Genomic DNA, 24,679 nt, shown 5'->3' with positions numbered 1-24,679 from the left:
ACAAAATGTGCAGTGGTGGGGGGGTCCCCAGGACAGGGTTGAGAACCACTGCTCTGGAGGATACAGTGCAAGTTCCCATTCTAAAGGGAATGTTTTAGGTCACACATCTAACCCTGGTTCCCTAAGAAGAGGAACGAGACACTGCGTCTCGTTGCCAGGCTTCTGGGATGCCTGCTACGTCTCCTTCAGACAAAGAAGTGGATGACATGTTCCTCAGGTGGCCTTTTATACTCACGTCGCACTGATAAAAAACGTCATAGGCTATAGCCAGCTAATGCAATTGCTGCATTTAGATACGTGCTTCAGACACCGCTCATGCCGGAGGCATTTCCCATTGTGTCCTCTAGAGGACGCAATGTCTCGTTATTCTTCTCAGGGAACCATGGTTACATGCGTAACCTGAGATGATTTCTATTCTACCTCTCCCCCTCCCCATCCTTTGCTTTTCAGCACTCCCAAATAAGTTTACTGTACCAGTAAGGTTGGTAAAGGGCAGGAATGATATTTGATTAAATACAGCAAAAGTTAAATGAAATTACAAAAGTGTCTTATCTACACAGGATAGAGTATTATAGTTGTGATCCACAGTGACATTTGTTCTTTTATATTAATGTAAATACCTGTGCCAGCATAGGAACATATATTCAACTGTATTCAGTACAGCTGAAAACTCAGCTGTATTCAGTACAAGTGAATATAGCCATGAACGTATATTATTTTGTTTTAGTTTATAAGCAGAGAAGAAATTTCTGAAAATAGCATTCATGTAAATTTATAGTTCATGGGAAACATTATCTTTACACAAATTACTATTAAATTAATGTGTGACACTCTAAATATGTGTGATATTATCTTTTTAAATAAGCTATTTTTGTTATTTATTTCTGTTAAGATGATTCTGTCCATCGCAGATGCTGAAACACATTAATAGTGTTACAAGCATAGTTATGTTCCTTTTCTCCTTAAAAGTACAAAAATTCTCTTCCCTTTTCCTTTTAACAAGATAAAGAGTAAAAAGAGGATCAAAGTAGTCATGAAAGGGTGCCTAGATTATTGAGAATGTTGCACCATAGTGGTAGCAGCATTAGTGGAGGGGGCGGGGTGCGTGTGTCTTCTGTAATTTCTTCAATGCATAACATTTGCATTGAAGTACAATAAAAAGGCATGTAGGAAACCTAGAATAAGTATTAGTCTGCTGTCTTAAAATTTCAAAATATTTTTCACAACTGAAAGAAGATTGTGTGTGCCGTGTCTGTGTGTGTGTGTGTGTGTGTGTGTGTGTGTGTGTGTGTGTCTGTCATCTTTCATTCTTACACTGTCATAACCAGCTGTAATTCAAAAAGTTTCCAGCAAGTATTTTTTTCTTCTATTCTCTCTGAATGTGAAATACTGCACAAAGTAAAAAAATTACAGCCAATGACAATACTGCAGAGCAGGATTTTGGAACTATGAATCTCTTTGAATGTGGTCAGAGCTACCCAGCGTAATGCATCAAAAGTAAAAAACTAAGTCTTGTTGTGTGTAAAATTGTTTGTAGAACAAAAATTCAGATTCAAATAATATAGTGAGAAATCGTATTAGGTTTTATCCTGGACTGTTCTGCTGGACTTGCGAAAGAAACTACAAATGTGTTTTTGTTCTCTGTACATTATGAAGTATTCTTTCCAAAGAATGTAATGAAAATATAAGGAAATTGTAAAGACATGTAGATTTTAGACTGCATCTCTGACGAATCCATCACTTCCCCTTTAGCTCAACCAAAACTCACAATTCTATGAACAGCCACAACGGTCCACCACCATTCCTGGGATTTTGCCATGGATTATCTGCTGTTTATCATTGAAGTAGAGCATGTTTATTGGTGACATCTTCGTGGGTGTGCAGCATGGCCCTGCTGAGCCTCTGGGATTGGCATGCTGCACCAGATGAGTATGTGGGTACTTCTGCATAAACATGTACTCACACTGGCCTGAGCAGTAGTTTGCCTTATAACGCTTAGGTGCAATAATCCAGTCCCAGCCAAAAGCTTCAAAGTCCACTGTGAGCGGGTAGCGACAACAGCGGGATTCTGTGGAGTGTTCATCACAGTCAAGACCCAGATTCCTCCGTGATCGCTTGGTTGTTTCAAGAACCTTGACCTCCAGGAATGGCTGCTAGAGATTAGGGGAGGAAGAATACATACAGAAATGGGTCAAGCCGCTGGTACAAAAAAAAAAAAAAAACATGGAAATGTTTACATGAATGGCTGTAACTCCAAAACTTTATTTGAAATAATTAATTTGAGTCAATTTAAATTTGAATCAGGTTTCATCAGCACTTTGGCCTCATTAGCATTTGAATCAGGTTAGGGTACTAACAGTACTTGAGAGCTGTAAATGACAGCTTGTGATCAGGTTGTGTGATGAGATTTGAGAGAAAAGGTATTTTCCTAACACAGTGGAAATGTATGGCTTCAGAAGAATTTGGAAAACTGAGCATGTGTATGGACCAGTGTTGGGGTAGTTACTCAAAAAAAGTAATTAGTTACTAGTTACATCTGTAAATTGTCATGAGATTACTTTACTAGTTACTGTATTTGAAAAGTAACTTCACTACTTATTACTTTACTTTCCCATTTCTTAATTTACCGTGTAGATATGGACAAACATCATATGGCTCTATGGCAGTGTCATGGCACCCTTTGAAAATTTTCTACATTTTGTGGCACCTCACATAGTTTCGGTACGGTTCAGTATTTGCTATGTTCAGAGAAAAAAGGACTACTGTCAAATAAAGATAAAGAAAATAATAAGAACAAATAATTGAAATACAAGCAGCAGCACAAAGAAATACTATTGAGCAAAGACACTATTAAAATATTCAGGTTTTTCAGGCACGTCTAACATTAGTTTTCAGGTACAGAAATTAATCAAATGTAAAATAACAATGCATATTTGACTGTATAAATTTAAGATTAATCCAATTATTTTTTTACAAATCTATTCAATCAAGAGCAGTGAGTGATGTCCTTGTCTTTTGTTGTTTGACATTAAACAGACAGCAGTAAAGGCTACTGCCCCTTTAAGACCTAATGCTCGGATATGCGTCGTCATATACAGACTATATCTGCTAGGATACCCATCAAGATGGGCATGTTGACATCGTTTTTGTGTGAGTTTGTCCGTTCAAGAGCAAAACTTGAAAGAAAACTCAATATTTGCCCGCTGTGAGACGTGTGCGCGCTTTCGGATGAGTGCACAGACACAAAATCTTCTCACAGCGCGCGCGACTTCTCATTTGTGATGACGGCGAAAATGACTGTTCATATTCGAACATACTGCTGCACTCGCATGCAATGAACAAAGTTTACAAAGAGAGAATTTGAAGGACTTTTACACGGCACCCCTGCTCTTGTGGGAAACACTGATCTATGGCAACGGTGCACGCAGCACTTAAACATATCAGAACTTTACACACTTTACACAAAAGTGTAACGCTTGAGTAACGCAGGAAAGCGCGTTCCTATAGTCTAGTAAAGTAGTGTAGTTACCAATATTTTTAGTGTAATGCGTTACTTTACTTCGTTACCCAAAAAAGTAATATCGTTACTGTAATCCGTTATTTTGTAACTCGTTACCCCCAACACTGGTATGGACAAATTTGATATATTTTATTGTCATTTTAGAGTTTGATAAAAATCATCATCCTCTCTCATTGGATCCTTGTTATGGATAGGTGAATGAAATTAAATATATTTTATTGTCCCCAGTGGGGAAATTTGTTGTGGACTTAGTATTCAAAGTTTTAACATCACTTGTTACTCTTAAAATAATCCTAAAATACAGGAAACAGCGACGAGAAGTAGTATGAAAAAATTGTCCTTATTTAACAATTTAATTTATATTTAATTGAGTAGTCTTACAAAGATCGTTTTTAAACTTCTGAAATAAGAAAACTAACTGGTAGAATTATTAGGAATGCCAAAGCTGTCATTTATTTGCATGGAGGATTCTTTGATGAACAAAAATATTAAGACTACAGCATTTTGAATAGTTTCGCAGGTCTAAGGGTCCTTACCAGTCCTTCCTCTCCAGGCCGCAGAGATGTCACAGCCAGGTCATTGCCACTCTCGTCATAGGCGTTTATATCAATTCCCCAGTTTGTATGTGGCTGCTTGAACCAGTTCTGCAACACGTGTTTGAAATCAATGCTCTGCCAATGACCCGCTTGAGAATTGAGCTCGATCTTGAGCGACCGGATGCGTATGTGTCTACTTCCTTGCTCAGTGATAGGTTTAAGGCGAAGAATCTGCAGGTAAACAGTGGAAGTTTGCTGTAGTGGCCGCAGATAAACCCACAGCTGGGCTTTCAAGACCTTGGTAAACATCAGTTTTGGACTGAACTTGAAAAAACAACAGCTGGGTTTCCCATCCACCTGCACCAGAGGTTCAGCTAAAGGAAACAAAATAAAATGCTATTAATCACTGAAATAAAGCAGTATGATACAAAAAAACTAAAAACTAAAATAGAATAAAACTGAAATTGTAACGGCTAGGCCAAATTATGCCCCTCATTAAAGGCATGTAATGAAATCTGCTCTTGTAATAGGATATTGGCACTTACCAGTCCCTGTTTCAGAAATAATCTACTAAGGACACGTTTACCTTACAGTTGGCCTTTATCTGTGTCATTAAAATAAAATAGCACACTTTTTGGATGGAAGAAAAAAGGATCAGGGAAAACAGCAAATTTTAAGATTAAAGATAATGGTAACACTTTACAATAAGGTCTCATTTGTTAATATTAGTTAATACATTAACCAACATGAACTAATAATGGGCAATATTTTACAGCTTTTATTGTTAATGTTAGTTATTACACAGCTCTCTGGAATACTTGATTCCCTGATAACAACCGTCATCAATAGCAATGCTGAATAACATACCGCCCATTGGGTATCTGAAGCGTCTTTTATGTCTCTCATATTACACACACTTTCGCTTTGTTTCATACAAACAAAGGTGCTGCATTCTTGCATCGCTGTTATATTTATCGATTGCATTGAAAAGGCTTTGTGTCGGGGACTTGATCACCCTGTTTAGAGCTTATTCTGTGGTTTATTCTGTGAGAACAGCATATTCCCTTATTTAATAAAATGTTCACAGTGCATTAATTAATGTTAAAGGGATAGTTCGCCCAAAAAGGAAAATTCTGTCATCATTTACTCACCCTCAAGTTGTTCCAAACCTTTATGAATTTCTTTCTTCTGCTGAACAAAAAAGAAGATATTTTGAAGAATGTCTGTAACCAAACAGTTGATGGGCCCCATTGACTTCCATAGAATTTTTTTTTTCCATACTAAGGAATCCAATGAGGCCCATCAACTGTTTTGTTACAAACATTATTTAACCCTTTGGAGTCTGAGCTCTTTTGGGGCCCTTTAGAAGTTTTGACATGCTCTTACATTTGTGTTTTTTTCAGTTGCTTATAAACACATTAATGGCAAAAGTGTAATTACATTGTATTCAGCACAAACTGGGCTACCATAATATGTGAGCAACATGTATGTACATGCTTGTATTTTTGAGAGAAAAATGTTTATGCACGGTTTTTGAAAAAACAAAAAACTTTGTTTTAAAATGAAGGTCTCAAAACAAACAATAGATATGTGTTCACAAGACTTTTGACTCCATCTTGTATTTCCATAGAGTGTTTTCTTTATACTGATGTGAGAATCATTGAGCCTACTCATTCACATAAAACAATACACTGATTTAAAATTTGTAAGACAGTTTTTCTTCACAAAGCCAATATGCGAGGAGGCGTGATGGCTAATGAATAATGATGAGATAGCACCTGAGATAACAAAGGACATAATAGCCCGCATTAATGAGCTGCATAAGGAATGAGCTTCAGGTAGGCCTATGACAGAGAGCAACAGAGCAAAGGAAATATATTTTTTTTGTAGTTTATTTTATTTGGAATGTAGTCAACAAAGGCCTATTATATTTTAAATCAACAAAATATTTGACTACACTGCAAAAAATGCTCTTCTTATTTGGTATTTTTTTTTGTTTCCAGTCCAAATATTTAAAATTCTTAACTCAAGATTAATTTACTAGATAGCCCAAGTAAAAATTGCTGGGGGGGGGGGGGGGGGGTGATCAAAATGAAGTGAGTTTTTGCTTAGTTAGTTAGTTAACTTTATTGTCCCCAAGGGGAAATTCTGCTTGGGCACAGTGCAGATTTGCTTCATAAAGGTAGACCAGATAACTTAAAACATATTATCTGTATTATCTGCCACAATAATTTATGATTTATTAAACCATAATTTATGATTTATTACACCAATTTATTAAAACCAGGGCTTAAAAACGGAAAAAAATAACAATCGGTTCACTCCGAGCAGAATCGATATTATAGCGTTTCCGTTTTTGCGTTCCTCAATAAACATTACTGTTCCGAAAACGGTTTGATTTGAAAAAATACCGGTTAATAACGTTATTTTTATTTAGCCTATACAAATATATATAAATAGACTTATTTTTCACTCAATAATAATAATACGCATGGTAATTAAACTTGAATATTTATTTCATAACATTTTTAAAACCACAACAGAAATACATGCATTAATTACAAAGCATAAACAGCGGGACCTGTTTTAATGGAGCGTTAGACAATCGAAAGTGGCTCTTATGCCTAATTCTTTTCAGAAGAGTGATAACATTCTTTGTACATAACTTTTTTTCAACACGACTAGTTTTAAAAATCGCATGAATAAAGAATAAATAAACTGGATAACCATTGCTCTTTTAATGCACCGTCAACTGCTAATTTCAAAGCAAACACTGCGCAACACGTCCTTGCATCCCATAATCAAATTCAGTCAGCTAATAAAGCTTGATCATTTAATGCAATATACCATTTAATAAGAAGCATCATTCGTCTAAATAGAAAACATTGACCTGTTCTGTATTGGCAATCTGAAAGACTATAGGAAAAATGTTTGATAGATGCTAGTAACCTACTTGGATAGGCTTAAACGGAATCCATAAACTAGCCTAAATCAGTCTATTTGAGCTTAAAGTCCGTACTGCTTATTTAAACGTACGAAAAGAATGTCCTCCAATACCTGCACATTCATTGTAGACCTCAGCGGGGAAAGAAATGTACTTGAGCCATGTAAATGCGCGCTCTGCACTGACTTGCGTTACTGGTAGATTCATAGATGATGGTGCGCATTTCACTCACGCTTGATCCGTCAACGTCACATGCTGTAGCTACTCTATTCATGATTGGTCACTGCCAAATTAAAATATTAAAAGAACGATAAAATAACGTTATTAACCGGTTAATGGCCATTTCAAATTAACGTTTCTGTTCAGAACGATTCAAATTGATTTTGATTTCGTTTTTGTTCCTCTTAAAATTACGTTTGTTTCCGGTTTCCGTTTTCGTTCCTTGAACCGGTTCAGAGCCCTGATTAAAACACAACAATAAATGAGAATAAAACCATGTTTTTACTCCAAACTTACTTTATATCACAAGTCAAATGTTATAAATAGCCAAGCCAACATGGTATAAATAACACAGATGAGCCAAATATTCTCGCAATTGTGTGTTTATTATCTTCAAACGTGTCTATCTGCATGTTAAGAGCGATTTCTGGAAGCTGTTTATGTCAGAGAGAATGTCACAAGGTGTCTTCTTCATGCGTGCTATATATGGACTACATGTGCACGGAGCGCCCTCCGGCTGCCAGTATGAACTGAAAACACAACAGATTGAAATAACACTTCTCTGTATTGAGAATGAGGAGATAGAGGCGGTGACAAGATGGCGGAGAGAGCGGACTCACTGTGAATAGCTCAGAGTAGCAAAGCCTTGTAAATCAATGGAATTAACTTTTAACTTAACCAAACCCTGAAATATCAGATAGAGAACTGTAGAGAACTCACCATAATAATTCAGAATCCTGTAAATGACCCTGCGCACCTCCTGGAGTACGATATTGCAGACCATAACATGTCTAGCACGAAAGCTAATGCTAAATTGAAAGCTCTCCAAGAACACGACTATGGTGGACCAGAAAGGATGGAAACTAACACCAGAGGTACTAAAAACACCTTAACATCCCCTTCCAAAACACCAGCACCACAGAAAAAGTCCAAACCAGAGGAAGTTATGACTGCTGGCGCTCATGTTGAAGACGCCTCTAACGCTGCGATATTGGCTGCTATCTGAACTCTTCAAAACATGATGCAGGACTTCAAAGCGGAGCTAAAGCAGAACACGCTGACCATAGCCAACATCGCGAAAGCGGTAGAGTTTAACTCTGCCGAGATCAAAGATTGTAAAGAACAGTGCCAAAAACTGCACGCCGAGGTGAAACAACTGAAAGAGGAGAACACAGTTCTGGAGAAAAAAGTAACAGAAGTGGGAAAAAGAGCTGTAGAGTTGGAGCGTTATGAGAGAAGATGGAACCTGCATTTAAATGGATTACAGGAGGAAAAAGACGAAAACACACGACAAATCATCTCTGATATCATCGGGAAGATTGCGCCACACTGGAGGGAGAAGATAGATTTCATCCTGGATTCGGTGCACCGACTGGGGCAGAGTAACACCAACCGCCCTCGTCAAATAATCATGCAGTTCACAGGACGCCACTTCAGGGATGAACTCTGGCGGATCACCAAACTTCACCGCGTCTGCAAGGATCTCAACATCCGCTTCGCAGAAGACCTCACCAAGGAAGACAGAGAGGCACGGAGTGCTGTATGGCCAAAAGTTGAACAAGCAAGGAAGGCAGGTCTAAAGACAGTGTTCCGGGGCCCTCATGCTTTCATTAATGGACAAAGAGTCTCACCATAGACAGTAGTCACAACTGTCCAGGGTTTTTTTGATTCAAGATGCTTTCATTAATGGACAGAGTCTCACCATAGTCACAACTGTCCAGGGTTTTTTTGATTCCCAAAAACAAGTGAGTTTAAATTAATACTTATTCTCAGGGTTTTGCTACTATATGTTCCTGATAGGAAGCTTCTACTGTTGTTCTAAGTAAGTTCAGTAATCCTTTGTTTTAGATTTTATACATATTTTTTTTTAATTAATATATATTTTTCTTTTTCTATGTTCAGTTTAAAGAGTAACATTTCATTAATTTCTGTTAATGCAAGGGGTTTAAGAGACATGACAAAAAGAAAAAGTATTTTGTTTATTTTGTAAACGGAAGAAATCAAATATAATTTTTTTGCAGGAAACGCATTCTAAGATTGATGATGTTATATTTTGGTCTAAACAATGGGGAGATGAAGCTTACTTTAGCCATGGCACTTCAAGATCAGCAGGTGTCGCCATCCTCCTAAATAATTTCAAAGGTCATATTGTGTCCCATATGGCAGATGATTTTGGTCACTGGTTGATTCTTATCATAAACATAGATGGTCTGAAATGTATTTTAGTCAACATTTATGGATATAACATCAGTAGACAAAACCGAAACCTACTTGAGCAAATTGGTTTAGAGTTAGACAATCTTAAATTAACACACTCGACTGATAACATTATCATTGGTGGCGACCTAAATCTAGTTCATGATGATTTTCTTGATAAATATCCTTGTAGATACTCTGTAAGTCATCCAAACACCATATTCATGAACTTCTGCGAAAAACACAATTTGGTTGATGCTTGGAGACACTTAAATCCAGAAATATCTAAATACTCCTGGTTTAGTTCAAGCCACAATTATAAATCCAGAATTGATCACTGGTTTAATTGCAAATAATTTGCTAGTTTATAATATTAGTTCTGATATTTCTGCTGCACCACTAACAGATTATATTGTTATTCTACTACAGATCAAACCCAATGATAACAATGTCCACACACACACATATTGGAAGTTCAATTCCAGTCTGCTCAAAAATAATGACTACTGCCAAAAAATAAAATTATTAGTGAAAGAATATGCCAATTCTGAGGAGCTAACAACTGGTACCAAAAAATGGGAATTCCTAAAATATAAAATATGCCAATTTACCATCTCATTCAGTAAAATGCTTAAAAAAGATCAACAAAAGTGAAAAACAACAAGTAGATATTATTAATCAGTTAAATATGTACTGCAATAAACCAAACCCAACTGAAGACGATAAACAGAAGATATTAAGCCTCCAACCTAAACTAGATGAAATTTACAGTCGTAAGGCCCAAGGGGCGTTTATTAGATCCAGAGCTAAGTGGATTGAGGAGGGGAAAAAAAAAAATCATATTTCTGTGGTCTTGAAAAAAGAAGACAAGAAAAAAATAGCATCAGATCCCTGATGGTTGATAATAATGAGGTCACAAATGAAAGAGTAATCTCTTCAGAAATCTGGAAATTCTATAGCCAACTCTATAGCTCTAAATTCTCTAGCATGGACTGTCAGAATTTCTTTCAGAATATAGCAAAACATATTCCAAAAATAGAGGATGGCTTCGAACAAACATGTGATAATCAAATAACAATTACAGAACTAGACGCAGTAATTGGACGTCTCTCTCTTAACAAAGCTCCCGGATCCGATGGTCTCACAGGAGACTTTTACAGACATTTTTGGGTTGATTTAAGAGTCCTGCTGCTACAAGTCTTTACTGAAATATTCGAAACGTGTGCTTCCACCAACAATGAGACATGGAGTTATCATTTCTATCCCAAAACCTGGAAAAGATCCCAGAATTATAGATAACCGAAGACCCATTACACTCAGAAATTCAGTTTACAAACTCCTAACTTACATCTTTGCTTCTCGTCTTCAAACAGGGATTTCAGATATTATTGCAGATACACAGTCAGGATTCTTAAAAGGAAGGTCAATTCATAACAATATAAGATTGGTAATGGACATTATTGAGTATAGAAGCCAAATAGAAGATGATGGTTTCCTTCTATTTCTAGACTTCTATAAAGCATTTGACTCCGTGGAACACCCATTTATTCTTTCGGTGCTCAAACACTTTGGGTTTGGAATCAAATTTAGAGAATGGGTTGGTGGCTTATATCGAGATATTAGTAGCTGTGTCCTATTACCTAGTGGTACCACCCCAAACTTCAAGATTAATGTGAGTATCCCTCAAGGTTGCCCCATCTCACCATACCTATTCATCCTAGCCACAGAAATGCTAGCAATCTATATTAAAAACTGTAATGATATTAAAAAACGTAATGTACTTGGCACAGACATAGTAATCAGCCAACTAGCGGATGACACAACGATATTCTTAAAAGATAGATACCAAATTTCAACAACTATTGCCAAAATTGAAAAATTCTCAAAAGCCTCTCGTCTAACATTAAACCTAAAAAAATGTGAATTGCTTGCTGTATACAACACTTCACTGAAAAACATCTGTAATATCCCTATTAAATCAGAAATCAAATACCTGGGAATTTACCTTTCCAAAGACCAAAAGCAAAGCCAACTACTGAATGTAGAAAATAAAATTAAAGAATGCAAATCAAGATTAAATAGATGGCTACAGAGGGACTTATCAATAATAGGTTGTATTTACCTAACTAAAATGGAATGTTTATCAAGATGTATTTACCCAGCCTATTCCAATGCCATTCCAAACAAATTGATTAAATCTATCAACCAAATCAACCTAAACTTCATTTGGAGAAACAGACCACATTATATGAAAAAAAAGCAATATGGTTAAAGACACAAAAGAAAGAGGACAAAAAGTTATTGATTTTGATTGCCTTAATGGAACCTTAAAAATAAATTGGCTAAAATCTTGGATCAAACATAGCAACTCCTTCTGGTATTGTATTCCAAAGACCTTATTCAAGAAAATTGGAGGATTAGAATTTCTTCTTAGAGCGGACTTTAATGTTAATAAATTACCTATATCATTGTCAGAGTTTCACAAACAAATACTCTTGTATTGGAAAATGCTATACATACATAACTTCTCACCCCATACATGTGTACTCTGGAACAACAGGTATATTTTGCACCGCAACCGATCTCTGTTCTTTGAGGATTGGTATGGGAAAAACATATGGTCCATTTCCGACTTAATGGATACCAATGGACATTTTTTTAATTATGAACAATTTTGCATCAAACATAAATTCAATCCCTCAAAATCAGACTTTTTAAAATTACATAAAGCAATACCCCAAGGTTTTGTCCTTCTAACAAGAAGCATTTTGACATATTATACGATTCAACCACAATTGGCCCCACTATCAATTCAAGGGATCTATATTCTGGATAAAAAATGCACTAATCACTTTATTAGAAAATGTTTTATTGATTATCTTTACCCTAACAGCCAAAATAAAAATAGCATCCTACAAAAATTTGATAGAGTTTCAATCATTAAGCTGAGAACAATGTATCTAACACTTCCTATACCTCCTAAAGTGAAAGAAACACACTTCAAAGTAATGAACAATATTTACCCTTCTAAAGATTTACTGAATTTTCGCTTTGGTATAGTTGATAATGTATGTACATTCTGTGAAAATGATGTTGAAACTACGGACCATGTATTTTTCTCATTATTCAGACATTTTGGTGTGATATGTATAATTGGGTTAAGCTAAAGATGTCTTCACTCCCAACCTCTTTCTCTAGAGACGACATAACATTTGGATTGATATTACAAAACAAGGGTGATGAGCTTTGTATTAATACAATCGTATGTCTAGCTAAATTTTTCATTCACAAATGTAGAATTGTGAAATCATCTCCCAAATTTGTTGTTTTTTTAAATTAATTGAAAATGTATATGAAATCTTTGAAAATCTTAAAAGATCCTAAAGCACAAAAATATTTGATACCCTAAAACACTTCCCAACTGAGGTTTGTAACTGAACAATGACTGAAATCTCCTAATGTCATATTATAATCTTTGTTTTTTGTTTTGTTTTTTATTTTGGTTTTCTTTCTCTTCCTCATAAATCATCCTTATTTTTGTCACTAAGACTGCTTATATTTTCCTGTTTGTATTAAGAGCTGCTCCCTCAGGATATTTATTTTCTGTATTCTATTCTGAAGAAACGGTTTCTATGCAGCCATGTTTGTTTGTAAATCTTGTTATTTTCAATAAAAAATAAATAAATACATTTTAAAAAAAGAATGAGGAGATACGTCATGGTCGCTTGCTGTCACGTGACAAATTGGGCGGAGTGTGAGCCCGTCCACCATTCTGGGATCCCGCGCTATCGGTTGTCAGGGGCAACATTGTAAGAGCGATACAGAGATCAGAGCAGGAAAGATGGCTCGAGGAATTATCATCGCGGCGTTTAAGCGAAGAAATTACAAGAAAACTTAGAAGAAATGGAGAAGAAGAGGTCTCTTACAGGGAGAAATTTACTACCAGCGCCAAGCTGAGGTATTTAGAGAAGCTGGCTGATATCAAAAACGTTGACCCGTACGAGCTGCCGCTGCAGAACTCGGAACTCTTTACCACCTTGCACTGAAATGTTTATATAAATATATTTCCTGTGCATTCTGAATAATAAATAAATATATCTCCCCACTATCCTGCAGCAGTCCAGTGCTCGTCCTCATTAGCAGTGTTTTTGTCTTACTGATCATATTTTATACCTGTTGAGTTTACATTTTTAAATGAATTTGACTAAGAATTAAAATGATCGTTGTGTGTGCTGGTGCTTTTATTCCAGCCTTCTTAAGTAGAATGAATGCTCGGTACGTGCCTTAAATGAATGTAACGTTTACAATGTTAAATATTGAATTAATCTTAAACAGTGATGCACACAGTAGAGGAAAATGACAGTCAAGGCCTACCTTGAATATTAAAGGTCCCATGGCATGGCATTTTTCTATTATTTTATAGTGTTTCCTGAGGTGTACTTATATTGTTAGTATGATTTTTACATTATAAAATGTCATAATTTAGAAATAAAAGGCATTTTGTCTATACTGCTGTTTGCCCTGTGGCTGACTGCCCTGTTTCAAGAGGCGTGTCTGCTGTGAGACTTCAGTAAAAACGCCCACTGTTGTGATTGGCTGACATCTTTGCATTTGAAATGAGCGGAGGGGGCGTGGTTTAACGAGGTCTACGAGGCACAAGCTGCTGCCAGAGAGACGGATGGACCTGAGTTCACTTCACATCAGTTCTCTCAGCATGTCTCAGTTCAGGGTGAACTGTTGTAGTTACTAGAATATACTTCAGGTTATTAGTTTATTTCTAGTCGGAGGGGCTGTCACTCATGTCAGAAAGTTAGTAACTTTAGTAAATTATGGATCAGCGCTGACTCGAGACGCGAACCATTTAGAACGATTCAGTCCGATTTGGTGAACTGGTTCGGTTCACTAAAAAGAACCGATTCAAAAGAATGATTCGTTCGCGAACCGGACATCACGGAGACGGAGCGATTGCTAACAAAGTTATTTATAGTAACTACTGAGTTGTGAGAGCGCTGTCTGTCAGCGCGAGTTTATTGTGTTTGTATCTGAGAGTTCTGAATAAACACCAGTCCCAGTCACGCCGAGTCCGTCTTCATCATTATTACCAACTTTGTAACACATGCAATGTACCATTACAGCGAGATGAACGAGTTAGTAAGTTTGATTAAAGCATTATTTCTAGATATGTTCCAATCATATGAAAAGCGTCAGTGACGCGCATTGAGTAACTTACACAGCGCAAACAAAGACACAACAGCAGTAATTGAATGTAATCCAGTTTATTGTGGGGATAGCTGGCTAGCCTAGCCGGATACCCTCACGCTTACCCCCCTTCTGCTTAATCCCACGCCGCGTTTGGTGCCTCCGCTGTGGGCCAGATGCAGTACTGGGGGTCGGGGATGTTGAAGGCCGAGCTTCGGCGTGCGTGAGGTTTATCTCTAAAGATGTGGCTCTGCCGATGTTAAGCAGAAACTCCCGACTGTATGCACGTTTAAGAACAGATAGACGCGACGAGGACGTACGAAAACACCGTTCTGTCGGGAGAGAGAGAAGCCGCAGTGTGTGCACGAATAATAAATAATTAGCTACACATAAGAAATCACTGATCACAGATCAGAAGGAACTGAAAAAAGACTTCTGTTTTCATTTGTACATCCAAACACTGAGAAACTGCCAGCATTCACTCGTTCACAACCCATGATCTCTCGAGCGCTTGCATGGGCGTGCCAGATTCTCTGGGCGGAGGAAAGGGAGGTAACCGTTCCTGCTTGGACGTCAAACCAGGAGACTTCAGAATTGGCTAGTCTGGCCTGTCATTTTCTCAAAGGCAGAGAAAGACAGCCAGAACTCGGTTTTACACCGATCAACATTTCTATCCACTTGGGGACAATATTCAGGCTAGGGGAACTCATATTAATGTTGAAATACCTCATAAAATTAAAATTTCATGCCATGGGACCTTTAATTAAGCGTTTTGGGCATTCACATGTTTATAACATACAGTAAAATGACTGACAATGAAAAATGACAGAATAGTGATGTGATAACGGCATCATGAAGCTTCGAAGCGTTATGAATCAGTGTTTTGAAATCGTCATCACTATATAAGTTGTTATTTAGGGTTTTTTTGCGCACAAAAACCATTCTCGTCACTCCATAAAGTTATTGTAGAACCACTGTAGTGAGATGGACTTTGTAACAACGTCTTTAGTACCTTTTAAGAGTCTTGAGAGTGTACCATGCATTGTGCCAATGGAGGCCTTTCAGAGCCATCAGATTTCAACTATAATATCTTAATTTGTGTTCTGAAGATGAACGGAGGTCTTACGGGTGTCGAACGACATGAGGGTAAGTAATTAATGACAGATTTTTCATTTTTGGGTGAACTAACCCTTTAAGGTGTGTTCCACTTTGTGAAGTGGATGAGGAAAGTTTATATGGACAGACCCTCATTTCCTTGATTTTGTATAGCCTTGGTGGAAAGAGGAAGGACCTTGTAGATCCGCTCTGACGGTCGAACAAAGTAGAGATAGCCCTGGTGTTCCTGTCCAGGAAGATTTCTCTGTAAGGGTAATGTTTAAATGCACAGTTACCTGACAAATATTGTTTTGAGTACTCCCACCGGTGCGAGGAAGACCCGTTTAGATCTGCTCTGACGGGTAAAACATCTAGAGAATACCCTCAAGTTAGGCCAAGAAGATTTGTCTGTAAGGGTACTGTCTAAACGCACAGTTACCTGACAAATATTTTTAAAGTGAAGTGAAGTGAAGTGACGTGTGGCCAAGTATGGTGACCCATACTTGGAATTTGTGCTCTGCATTTAACCCATCCAAGTGCACACACACAGTAGTGAACACACACCCCGTGAACACACACCCGGAGCAGTGAGCAGCCATATTGCTGCGGCGCCCGGGGATCGATTGGGGGTCTGGTGCCTTGCTCAAGGGTCACCTCAGTCGTGGTATTGAGGGTGGAGGAAAGCGCTGGTATTCACTCCCCCCACCGACAATTCCTGCCGGACCTAAGACTCGAACCCGCAAACTTTGGGTTGCAAGTCCGACTCTCTAACCATTAGGCCACGACTGCCCCAAAGTAAACCTGACTCTCCATTTTCTTCCACCCCAGATAGGGGATTTCATCTTTATTTTTTATTTCTTTTCATTCCTATTATAACTGTTATACTAGATATATTTTATTTTTATTCACTTACGAATATTTTAACTTAATTTCTGTGTAAAGCACTTTGAATTGCCACTGTGTATGAAATGTGCTATACAAATAAACTTGCCTTGCCTTGCCTTGCCTTACTCCGAGGGACACTTCAAGCAGCTCTATATCCCATAATTCAACTTGATTGGGACGTCACAGCAGATCGCTCTTAACTAAAGTGTATGATATATTAATTATTTTGAGAATTAAGCGCATAATACTTGTAGTATTGATTTTTTTTTTTTTTTTCGTTTGTGTAATTTTGTTTCTCTCATACAGCTCATTTACCTATAGGATTTTATATATTTTGTGCATAATGATGCATAAAACAAATTTGTAAGTAAAAAAGGGGTTTAAATAATAAATAAGCTCCATGGTGAATTCCAAGCGTTTCATTTAACCTGTTAAACTGCAACCCCACTTTGGGGCTCACAGCTGAAAACGACCTACCTGAATTAAAACAATTATAGCTCCTGAGAACAGTGTGCTACAGGCACAATTAAGGTATCTTTGGAAAGAAGACACTTGGGACTCTACTAAAAAGCAATCAGAGTTGATAATTCTCAAACAGATAAAAAATTATAATAGTTGAAATGCCTCAAAAATTATTTGCACTACACAGAATGTTGTATTATTTCATGTAAAAATATATGAAAATAGACCTGGAGGAATCCAGTTCAGTTATGGATTGAAAGCCACACGACTTATCAGTTTATATTTCAAGTTTGAGGAAGATATAATGAAAAATGTGGTTCCTGCAAGCTTTTTTCCAAGACTATGTCTGTTCCATTTCTCCCTCCGCCTGCTTGAGGCACATCCCCAGAAATGACATCTCCCAACTAAAACAATTGCAGTTGCTGAACAATTTGCACTACATGCACAATTTAGACATCTTTAAAAAGAAGACACTTTAGAGTTTATTACCCAAACATTAAAGTAGAAAAAACTTAGAAAGACAAACAGTTATAGAAGTTGAAGTGTCTTGAAGATGATTTGTGCTACAATGAACACTTTATTATTTGATGTAAAAATATATGAAAATAAGCCTGGAGGAATCCAGTTAGTTAATGAATTGAAAGGCACAAGTCTCATCAGTTTATATTTAAAATTTGACGAAGATATCATGAAAAATGGGGTTCCTGCATGCTTTTTTCTAAGAATATGTCCAGGTGCCAAGAAACCTAAAGGAGACTTGATAACCTAATGTTATGAAGTGTACTGCAAGCTGTTTTAGCCATCATATATGATGCTTGAATGCTTTTTCAACTATAAAATAATAGGCAGAACCATAAGACTTTGTATTAGTGATTTATTTGTACAACAGAACTTATAAAAATATAATAAAAATGAAATATTAATAAAAAAAGAGCTAAACTTCTTTGCATCTGAAAATACAACAAGTAATATAAGTATAATAACTATAAATATAACTAGTAATATAAATAACAATATAATATAAATATATAGCTATAAAAACACACACAATTTGCAAATGTAAAAAAAAAAAACATTTACTGGCCTTTTACTGTCGGATTCAGGTCTACAACAGCAAGTGCAGATCTTGAAGAATCTGAAAGCGTTCTTCTCTTTTCTGCTGGTTGGCTGGTGCTTGGATGCCATAGCTCATCTGAAGACTCAACCTGATGCCTGTAGAATGGCAAGGAAAGGAAAGAGAATTAGCACTGCATGTCCTATTTCTGTATAGTTTGCCCATTCAATCAACAATCACACTGTCATCATTCACTCTAATTACAGGCCATCCCATGAACAATGAAACTGATGGGCAGTCGGTTAGACAGCATTCATATTGACGGCCACCTATACATTCTCACACAGCCCAGGCATCAATCTAACGGCCGGCTATACAGTGAGCATTCATATTGACGGCGGCCCATACATTCGCACACAGTCCTACAATCAATATAATGGCCGGTGATACAGTGAGCATTCAACAATCACACAGATGGTCGGCCGTCTGTGTGTGCTAGAAAAAATGCTAAATATCAGTATATGTATAATCTATACTGGTATATTGTAATTTTTCTAGCACACAGGAAAAACATAAAATAAATACAGTCTCAATATATATATATATATATATATATATATATATATATATATATATATATATATATATATATATATATATATATATATATATATATATATATATAAACAATTACTGGTGTTATATATATATATGTTTTATTTACACACACATGGGGAAAAAATATATATACTTTTTCCCCATGTGTGCTAGGAAAAATGCAAAATATCAGCATATGTATAATGCATACTGGTATATTGTAATTTTTCTAGCACACAGGAAAAACATAAAATAAATACAGTCTCAATATATATATATATATATATATATATATATATATATATATATATATATATATATATATATATATATATATATATATATATATAAACAATTACATGTGTTATATATATATATATATGTTTTATTTACATACACATGGGGAAAAATTATATATACTTTTTCCCCATGTGTGCTAGGAAAAATGCAAAATATCAGCATATGTATAATGCATACTGGTATATTGCATTTTTTCTAACACACAGAAACAATAAAATAAATACATTCTCACACACATTCTCAATATACATAAACAACTACACAGCAACTCACCGGTATGTTATTGGATCAGCTCTGTCAACAAGCACCGCCATCGCTGTCTTGACTCTTCTCAATGGTTTTCCACACCGCTGCTTCGAGTGAGCTCAAATAAAGCATCTTCAACACAATAAAAACTTCTTTTGACGATCCATTGGATAATACATTCCGTCCAGTTAGTAAGATTAGCAAACAGTTACTACAAAGAGACCGTCTGTTTGTTTACTAGCCCGTTAGCTTTATGCTGTCAGTGGGGGGTGTCAGGCTCGCAGCATCTCGTGGGGAGATTGCGCCACATTGGCACATTCAAATGAATAAATATTCACGCCCATGTGACAAATATACACATGCAAGATCTCGTTGGAATCGTGTGCTCATTGGCTACATTTTCTGTCAGTCATGACGATTCAATGCTTTTATTGGCTCCAGATAAACAGACATTATCATTGGATGAGCACGTCATGACATCAGATAAAACGAGTGCCATGGTTGGATATTTTTGACTATATCGCGGCTATCTTTGCATGTTTTTGAGTGGGGTTAGTTGTATTTTGTTCGTAACATTCTAAGGTATAAACCCATGCCACTTTATGCTACCGGGAGACTGTTTTTGGTGCATTATTTTATTGCATAACAGTCTAGTATGATACTTCGCTCCGCGGAAATGCGATGTAAACAAAGGATTAACCATCAATATTACACCGTTATTGTTTCGTTGGATTAAAATGCTCTATGGGATGTTATTCAGTGGACCTTCACCTTTCCATTCATTCTGGAATTTTTAGCAGAGGATTCGTGTGTGGCTCGTAATTAGGACATTAAAGGTAGGTGCTCTGTTTTTAATTATGCTTGATTTGATGTGTATTGCTTACATTCATGCAAAAATACAGCCGTTATAAGCTTTTCATTGAAAAACAGTGGTCTGTCCTCGATGCTTGAGGTTTAGACCTTTAGAATGATATATAGTTTGTCAAGATTAATGATGTTTTTTTGCGTTAAATCTATTAACAAACATTACACTCGTGCTAAAAATAGCGCTTCAACCCGTGCACGTGCTCATGAACGTTAAGGAGTTTTAAACCTTATGCAAGAGTTCCGCCAGTAGTGGGAACTCATGCAATGTAAGCAATCGCTGCGCCTGAGTCTGATTCCTCGCCACATCCCACATCCACACCCTGAAAACTAGAGCGTACGAGCATTTCCATTGTGTTGTGCACTACTGTGTCACCACCGTACATTTCCCCAAAATGACAAAGAAAAAAAAACTGATTTGTGGTACTTTTGCAAATTTATTCCAGTCCATGGCGCTGATTGGACAATAGCTGGGTTTACAATAAAGCACAGCTATGACCGCTTTACTGAACAGATCTGGGTATCACTGCGCAACACCTTTACCAACCACCCTTAAGCCGGGCATACACTGTGCGATTTCTGAGTAGATCACATGCTATGTAAAGCCAAAGCTCATGATTTATGTGCTCATACTATACAGTTCGATCGTTGAGCTGCGACTTGACTGCTCACACTATATGTGTGAAATATGCACGATAAACCCCTGTCCCGAGATATCATCAAAAGCATCAGCTATCGATATCAAGAGGATTTAGCATTTCCAATTTATGTATGCAATTATTATTATTATTATTATTATTATTATTATTATTATTATTATTATTATTATTATCAGGGTAGGCCTACTTTGGTAACGCTTTAGATTACGGCCCGGAAAGTACTACGTAAGTGAAGTGAATTTACAGCATAACTTTCGATAATTATAGTGTAACTGTAAAGTATGTGATCAAGGGCTTAAGACGTTCCAATTCAGCCCATTGCAAAGGTTCCACCAGTAGTTGGTACTCATGCAACGTAAGAAATGACGCACATCTGAGTAGGTATAAGGGAATAATATGTAATATTGGGGGAATAAAGGGGTAACTATCAGGAAAATTAACACATTATTTATACTGTAAGTATATTTTAATTAAGGAGTAATTATCCGTGTAGTTACAGGGTAAGTATGAATCTACAGGCTGTAAATTAAAGTGGTGCTTGTTCCCCTCGTTTCATGTAGTTACAGGGTAAGTATGAATCTATGGGCTGTAAATTAAAGTTGTGCTTTTTCCCCAGAAATACAATAAACAACACATACAAAATCTGATATCACTTGGAATTATTTATTTGAAAAATTCAAAACAGATTTATGACACTTATTAATCATTTTTTTGAAAAATAAACTTTTCATTTTAAATAATAACGTCCGGACAGAAAGAGGCACGTTTGTCCCTTTTTTTGTTTCTCTTGCTTGTCCCTCTTCTTCTTTTCGTTATTTCCACTGATGGATCTTAAGAGGAATCCCATGTCTTTTGATATTTTGTATTATTATTTATTAAAAGAAAAAGTACACCAAGACAACTGTTACCAGCTTGCATGAGTAAAGAAGCTTCAAGCTTTCATGACGTTCTCGCACAAGTTTCATCTGAAACACACGCAAGAACTGGTGTCTCTGTCTTCTAGTCTTGTTTGTTTCTCATTGCTATTAATATATATTATGTTATTGTTTGTATACTGTTGTGAGCATTAAAAAAATAAAAACCGACAGCATCCAACATCCGCATGACCAGAGTTTCTTGGCGCGCTCACGTCACGCTTCAAGTTACATCAAACGTGAACTCAACCCTTGCATGCACACGCAGATGACTGCTGGTCGGAATCGATAGTCTACAGTTTTTTTTTTTTTTAGATATTGTTATTTTTCTTATCGTTTCACTTCAGAAGACATCTATTCATCCATTGGGATGGATTACTGTAGTTATTGCTGTATGTGCTGTTTGATGCTTCAACTTTTAGGAACCCAAACGAGTTTTCATTAGCAGAGATTCTTTATTTTTCTGTGTTCATATGAAGAAATTGAGCGTCAGCGTCAGTTCTGGCAGACCAAGTAGTCAAGACGCTGCTAACGATATTGGCAACAACACCGCTGATTTGCATCAGCTGTTTCAACTCCCCTCGCTGCTAATGGCTACGCTAAAAACAGGGCGCCTATTTAAAGCAGATTCAGTTAGCTCTTACTACTTGCTGCTCGCTGCTTTGCAATCAGGATAAGAATTTATTGGTTTTCTTATGCTTTATCACTATGCATTTTGTGCAGTCTGCTTTATCAAATCATCGAACCATACACAAGGCTCTTTAAAGTGCAATTGCCTTTCACTTTGTATATTTGAGTAAGATAAATATGTAGGGTTGGGTACCGAAACCCGGTGCCATATTATATAACCGGTATGTACCGGACCGAATCAGAACGCAGATTTCGGTTCCTCATTTCGGTGCCAAAATTCAAACGTGCTTTCGTGCTTTGACTGGCACCGAGCCAGAGACAGACGCTCAGCGCTGGTCACATCACAACTCATGACAACTATTCAGTGTTCTCAACCACATCAGGTTAATTTCAGGTTTCAGACATTTAAATGCTCATATAAGTTAGGCTACTAGCAAAAAACACAGAGTGATGTCTATGAAAGCGGCAATGACAATCCTTTCAGACGGTTATAATTTGACTAATATGCACATTATATAGTAAATATATAGTTTACTCTATTCTTCTTCCAGTTCACTGGTCACTTACTTTCATGTATTTCGTGAGACGAGAATGCACTCAAGTGTTGTAAATCCGACAGATCCGATTCTGAGACTAACATGGCGCCGCCCATTGCGCTTTATAGATCAACTAACACACACTCACTTACACATTTGAACATCAGATAGTTCGTGACACAGTTAAGAAGTTTGTGAATATTTTGAATAAAAAGAAAAAATGAAATCAACCCGATAGAGCTGAGCTGTCATACAGCGCTATTGCGGCTGCTGTGTGTCATGTGAGAAGCACGATGCGTCGCCATGGAAACATTAAGGCGATGCGTTCTAAAATATTTAGCCAGGCCGAGGGACCGTGAGGGTGGGACGAGGCGGCGCTCATCAGGGAGGATGAGCGCCAGCTGCGCGCCGCAGCGATCTCCGCCCTCGCGGAGGAGTGAGGGACTATAAAGGAGGAGCGACAACAGTGAGGGACGAGAGAGGACCAGGCCTGGATTTTGTGTTATGTTTTATTTTGTGTTCGCTGCAGTCGTCCGTGTGGGGCTGCAGCTTTTTATTTTCATTTTGTGGGTGTTTGTGTGTAGGCGGCAGTCGACCGCGAGGGGCTGTCGCCACCATTATTATTTTGTGTTTATTTATTAAAAGTTCTTTTGATTGTCCGCCGGTTCCCGCCTCCTTCTTCCCGTACAAACAACCTTTACTACAGTGGTGCCGAAGCCCGGGAGGAAGGAGGGACACGCTGTCGAAAAGCCCTCGCAGCTGAGGGGGATCGCGGAGTTCGGGCAGCGCGGAGGAGAGAAGTCCGCGAGCGGCTGCCCGAAGCGGTGGTGCTGGAGCGGATGAAGGTCGGTGGGACGAAGAGCTCGCTGCCGTGCCCCTGGGTCGAGGTGGGGTGGCTGCCGTCCGCGAGGGGGCGAAGGAGTCCCCAGCGCTTGCCCGGAGCCGAAGCCTGCTGCCGTCCGCCATATTGGGGAGGAGCCGGAGCGCTGCCGTCCGCCAGGTTGGGGAGGAGCAGGGAGCGCAGGACGGGGACTCGCTTCCGGCCGCTCTCAGAAGGAGGAGCCACCGCCGGCCGCCAGGGGGCGGAGGAGTGTCGAGCCGTCCACCGGCCGTCCAGTACCACCGCATGGCACCGCGAGGAAGAGCCTCTCGGCTGGCTGAGGACCGAGCGGCAGTGTGTCTGGGAACCGGACCAGAATTGTTTTTTTTTTTTCTCCTCTCTCCACTCTCTCGTCTCTGTCGCTCCTCATGTTCCTCGCTCCGTTCTCTCACCTCGCTGTTCTTACCCCCAGGTCCTGCTGCCGCCGTGATCGCCCCCCCCCCGCGGAGGGGGGGGGGGGGGGGGAGTAGAGCGCAGGCTCGGGAGTACCCCCCGGCCTGCGAAGGGCGTTGGGGGTATGTGGCGAACAGCGAGGCCGAGGGACCGTGAGGGCGGGACGAGGCGGCGCTCATCAGGGAGGATGAGCGCCAGCTGCGCGCCGCAGCGATCTCGGCCCTCGCGGAGGAGTGAGGGACTATAAAGGAGGAGCGACGACAGTGAGGGACGAGAGAGGACCAGGCCTGGATTTTGTGTTATGTTTTATTTTGTGTTCGCTGCAGTCGTCCGTGAGGGGCTGCAGCTTTTTATTTTCATTTTGTGGGTGTTTGTGTGTAGGCGGCAGTCGACCGCGAGGGGCTGTCGCCACCATTATTATTTTGTGTTTATTTATTAAAAGTTCTTTTGATTGTCCGCCGGTTCCCGCCTCCTTCTTCCCGTACAAACAACCTTTACTACAATCATATTTCAAAATAAAGCTGAAGCTCGAAGCTGGTTAGTAGCATAC

General features: G+C 38.2%; 1 protein-coding gene across 1 annotated transcript in view; it reads right to left on the bottom strand.

Annotated features, from left to right (window-relative positions):
• Positions 1-1,772: 1,772 nt before the first annotated feature.
• The window catches only part of gdf11 (growth differentiation factor 11), a gene marked incomplete at both ends in the record, with an annotated part of 176,215 nt that continues 153,308 nt past the window's right edge, over positions 1,773-24,679 (bottom strand). Inside the window, 2 exons of the mRNA XM_079843733.1 lie at positions 1,773-2,153; positions 4,057-4,430. Of these exons, the coding sequence (XP_079699859.1) occupies positions 1,773-2,153; positions 4,057-4,430 (755 nt within the window). The remainder of the gene's footprint in view (positions 2,154-4,056; positions 4,431-24,679) is intronic.

The sequence above is a fragment of the Gobio gobio genome (genome assembly GCF_949357685.1).
Source record: "Gobio gobio genome assembly, chromosome: 19".
Classification (NCBI taxonomy): domain Eukaryota; kingdom Metazoa; phylum Chordata; class Actinopteri; order Cypriniformes; family Gobionidae; genus Gobio; species Gobio gobio.
Note: the sequence above shows the minus strand (reverse complement) of the source record. Positions and strands in the feature narration are given on the sequence as shown.